General features: G+C 48.1%; 1 protein-coding gene across 1 annotated transcript; it reads right to left on the bottom strand.

The window, feature by feature from the left end:
* Window positions 1-831: 831 nt before the first annotated feature.
* On the bottom strand, window positions 832-2735 carry LOC135919281 (putative nuclease HARBI1). The gene is made up of 3 exons (XM_065453020.2): window positions 1989-2735; window positions 1774-1915; window positions 832-1322 (listed from the first exon to the last, which is right to left on the bottom strand). The coding sequence occupies exons 1-3, from the start codon at window positions 2532-2534 to the stop codon at window positions 832-834; spliced, it is 1179 nt and encodes a 392-aa protein (XP_065309092.1). The 5' UTR covers window positions 2535-2735.
* Window positions 2736-4605: the final 1870 nt, after the last annotated feature.

The raw sequence follows: 4605 nt of genomic DNA, 5'->3' as shown, positions 1-4605 counted from the left end.
GCCAACGACCCAGTGGTAGTGCACTGGGTCCCATGCAGTGAACATCACACGGCTATTTTGGCGCCATGAAGCCATGCTCTGTGTACTTGTCTGTCATTTGCTTTGATGAAAGACGGCATTGAAGATCGATCACATGATTTTATTTACAATGCAGATATAAATAAACGATTTTAAACAATGCAAGTTGCACTTGAAATGAATATTTACAATTTGTGTTCCTTCAATTTCAGAACTATTTACATATATACACTCTCCCAAGGGAGAATAACGCGCTTGACATGCCAGGCGATCATTTTCGGCATAACTTGGCCTTATGTTAAGGAACTATGCGGTGGCTGTGTGGCAAAACAGCGCAGGGCCTACAAGGTGCGTGAGCACAGTACACATGGAGGAGCGAGAAGTGTTGTGCTTGGCAGCAGCCCAAATAGGAAGCGAGGAGGCGAAGACCAACATCCTCCCATGCACAGTGCAGATGGCGGTGACAGTGTCGGTGATGACAGAAGCAACAGCAGCAGCAGCAAATCATTTGGCGAACCCCAGCTGCCCAGAGAAGTAGCTACAACATTCTGCTGATGAACACAAAGTGTTCTATCCACAGGTACTAAATGAAAGGCTCTCATGTAGTGTCACAGTGGAATGATGCAATCATCTCCGGTAGTGACAGCTCACTGGCAGAGGACACGTGAAAACGCTGGTTATGATTGAGCACATTCTATAAAAAAAGCAGCACGCTATCCACTAATTGCACACATTTCTTCACATTGGTTCCTGCTCTCTATTAGATGTGTAGACAGCGGTAATAAACATCCGCCTGCAGTGTCAGGCACATGTTTATTGCTGCTGTCGGTGCTGCTGTCGACGCAGCCGCCTTCGCACCCTTTGCAGGTATCGCTGGTGCTGCTGCCGTGTCGTGCCAAATGAGCTAATAACATTATCCCGGGCAGCACAGCCTCTCATGTACATCATGCGTGCTGCCCTCACTTGGGGAACTCTCTGTGGGGAGGGGTTGCCACTTTCATCGTCACTGCTGCTGTTGCTGCTGTCATCACTAACATCATCCGACAACACGTCACCTTCATCAAGACACAAGTTGTGCAACACTGCACATGCTGCAACGATGTTGGCAGCGCGCTCTGGTTGGTAGTGGAGGGCGCGGTACCGCTGAAGGCAGCGAAAGCGGCTCTTCAGAAGCCCAATGCACCGCTCCACTACGGACCGCATGGCAGCATGTGCAGTGTTGTACCTGCCTTCTGCAGTGTGTACGGGAGGGTGGCCTGTGACTGGGGTCAGGAGCCATGGTTCCAGGGGGTAGCCGCTGTCACCTGCAGGATCATAAAAAATGGTATGAAATCTGCACAAAGTTTAGTAGGCGAAGCATGGGTCATGTAAAATGCACCTACTACAGAAAGGCTGCAATAAAGAAATATACAGGCTGAGCACCTGACCCAGCTGTGATCACAGATAACAATAGCTGGGACACAGCATCCCTATTTGCAGCAAGGCAGCTTTTTGTGTAGTCTTCATTCACAAATGACTGTCGGTGTAAAAAAAGAATGTGACAACGTGTGCACTGTACACTCACATTAAAAATTAGTTGAAAGTAAGGTTTGTTGTCACTTTATTTCGTGCGGATACCATTGGAAAATTTCTACATCTCGCCTATACTTAATAACCTCACTGTAACATAAGGGGTTCGGGCTTCGATATTCTCTTACGCCGCGAGCACGCTTTGCTGCCAGAATTGCAACTGTACAAAATTTTCCCGCTACTCACCGAGGAGGTGTTCGCCGGCCTTGGCAATATGCCCCTCCAGGAACCGACGACGCAACCACGTAGTTCTCCAGACGTGGGCGTCGTGGTCTGACCCCGGTCGCAGAGGGTCGATGGCGAGGATCCGCATGCCTGCGTCGCAGATCTGACGAGAGCGCGCACAGCATAAGCCACGCGTTGCGATCACGGGCCAATTAGACAAAAATTAAGATACTTACGAACATTGTGTTGAGGGCGTAGTACCCTTTGCGGCACATGAATGCCGCCTTCTGCTCGCCCTTCGGTGCGATGATGGCTATCAGGCTGCCGTCCACGCATCCGATGACGCCGGGAATGGAGCCGCGTCGAAGGAACCCTTCCTTCACGGCCGCCTTCTCCTCCGACGTCCTCGGGAAATGGACCCACTTGTTGCGGGCCCCGGCGTGGACGATTGCCTCCGCCACGCGTCGCACACACTTGCTGACCGCAGGCTGGGTCACGCCGATCGTCTCCTCGCTCCCTACCGAGGCCTGAAAGCTGCCCGTTGCGAAGAATCGCAACGCGCACAACACTTGCCGCTCCACCGACAGCGCTGAAGTTCTCACGCCTCCGAGTTCCTCCGCCACTTCGTCGCACAGCCACCACACAGTTTCTTTCTTCAGGCGAAAGTGCCGCCGAAACTGATCGTCTGGCATGTCAAACGCATCCTCGGGCTCTCTCCTCCCGCGCCCGCACAGACGAGCCGCCGCCGCCGCCGCCGCCAAACAAACCACGAAGGCCGCCATTTTTTTCTATTCCAAACGGAACGGGGCACTCACCGGCTATTCCACGAATTTGCCGGGTTTGTTCGGCATAATTAAGCATAATGAGTGCGTAAACGTCACTTTGACGTGGCAGTTTTTGTGCATTCCTGACGTCGCTTGACAGGCAGGAAAAATGGGCGCGGCCTCAAAAAATTCGACCAATGACCGAGCGGTGTCGGCCATGTTGGAATAGAAACAAAACGGAATAGTTTTACGTTATACCGGTCCATGTGTCAGCCGGCGTGCCAACGGCCGTGTGCATAGCACCCCTCTATTACATGCTTCGCTGGAGGTTGTGGGCCATAGTGTCTCTGAAACTGATAATAAATGAAGCTGCAGAAAACGGTGCTCGTGAAAAAAAGTATTGAAATGGAATAAATATATAAATAAAAGATATAAAGGAAAGAAAATGAGGAAAGAAAACTGCTAAGCAACGAAACTAAGTGTTGCTGCCTATAGCTTGAAATTTAGCATAGCGAATAAATTCTAAAGCTCCCTTTGAAATGTTTCTGCCTGTGGTTGCACTGTCATGAACTTATGGATAAGATATGATTCTCTGCATTTTCTCTCTCGTTCGGAACAGAAATTTTACTCTAAGATGTACAGTTTAGGTTCATCAAACTTATGACCTGGTTGGTTGATATGCTCGGCGATGGATTTGGGAAGCTTTCTAGCGGCGTCTGCTCGTTGTTCCTTTCATCTGAGGTTCATTGATCGCCCCGTTACACCGATATATTGTTTCTTGCAAGAGAAACATTCAAACATATAAATCCCATCCGGACTTGTACAAGCAAAGCTAGTTTTCAGTTCGTGTATATAACTATTTGCGCTGCTTTTATTTTAATGTCGATTTGAAGCTGCTGGCAGGTTTTGCACCTGGAGCCACAGCATGCCCTACCTATATATACTGTGCCGAGGAAAGCATATGTCGCCTTGAAAAATATATGTCCACTTGTCGAAACGTTGGCTCCCGCTTTTACCTTGTTCTCGTTTTGCTCAGTGTGTACCTTTGTAACCTAGGCTTCCCTTGTTTTCGATATTTCTTAATTGTTATGCATCATTCGTTTGTCTATCTCGCCCAAATGCGACGTGCGGATGCAAACAAAAAATTCGATGTGTACCAGTGGAACTCGACTGCTTGGTCGTTTTGATGTATGCAGCCCCTGACAAAGCACAAACAAACCATTATAACTGGGAGTGGCTACTTAGCATTCGTCTATAAAATACTGCAATAGCCTGCAGTCACGCTTTCTCACGATGTGTGCTTGAGCGAGCTGTTAGAAATATGAGAAGGAATATCTTCTGGGAGACTGAACAGAAGTAATCGCAGATGTTGCAGCCACTCACACTTTCGGGAAGGCAGAACAAAGCCTGAGCTAAGTTAAATTGTGGGTGCCAGGCATTAACCAGTGCGGATGTCAGACATCTATCACGGTGGCGTTAGTAAACACGTAGTTTCCTATTTAGTCTAAACCAAGCAATGTTGAAGCCCTCGCGAATTTCGATTATTTCCTGACTTTTCGCAAGTTCTTAAGGTGTAACATAAAAGAGATAAGAGTTTACACGGGCAATATACAAGCAACTGGGGCGCCAGAGCCTGTGTTGTAGATCTGCGACCACAGTTACCTATAGGGTTGCTCCGGTAAGTTATACTTTGACCGACGCTATCTTTATTCTTGGGAAAATAGCCAAAACTATTGGACCACAGAAAGAAACTGCATGGTAAATCAAAACAGTACCTGCGGAAACATATCGCTTCAAAGCTTTACACTCTCTGCTGGCTTTAGTAAACAAACACAAATTTCTTTAGCTGCAAAATTAACTTCCAAACCTCTTTGTTTGCCCTATTGCTCGGCGAGAAAGCCCTTCATTCTTGAAACAACAGCTCTCCCTTCACATTCTCCCGATTCAATGCGTCCTCCGGCTAAAAAAAGGACATACATATGCTAAGTCAAAGCTTATTCCAAAATCTCTTTTTCCGGCGTGACGCGTCAAGCTATGAGGAAACGTAAATGGGAGTATGCTGCGACCAACGTGAGGCTCAGTGGCATCC

This window comes from Dermacentor albipictus, chromosome 2, assembly GCF_038994185.2.
Source record: "Dermacentor albipictus isolate Rhodes 1998 colony chromosome 2, USDA_Dalb.pri_finalv2, whole genome shotgun sequence".
In the NCBI taxonomy this organism is placed as follows: Eukaryota; Metazoa; Arthropoda; class Arachnida; order Ixodida; family Ixodidae; genus Dermacentor; species Dermacentor albipictus.
Note: the sequence above shows the minus strand (reverse complement) of the source record. Positions and strands in the feature narration are given on the sequence as shown.

Bases quoted from the DNA above. Each gene is read 5' to 3' on its own strand.
- LOC135919281 (XM_065453020.2), bottom strand. From the start codon at position 2,534: ATGGCGGCCTTCGTGGTTTGTTTGGCGGCGGCGGCGGCGGCGGCTCGT. The intron at 1,916-1,988 runs GTAAGTATCTTA...CGCTCTCGTCAG, and splicing joins ACGCCCTCAACACAATGTTC to ATCTGCGACGCAGGCATGCG. The intron at 1,323-1,773 runs GTGAGTAGCGGG...ATGATCCTGCAG, and splicing joins GGCCGGCGAACACCTCCTCG to GTGACAGCGGCTACCCCCTG.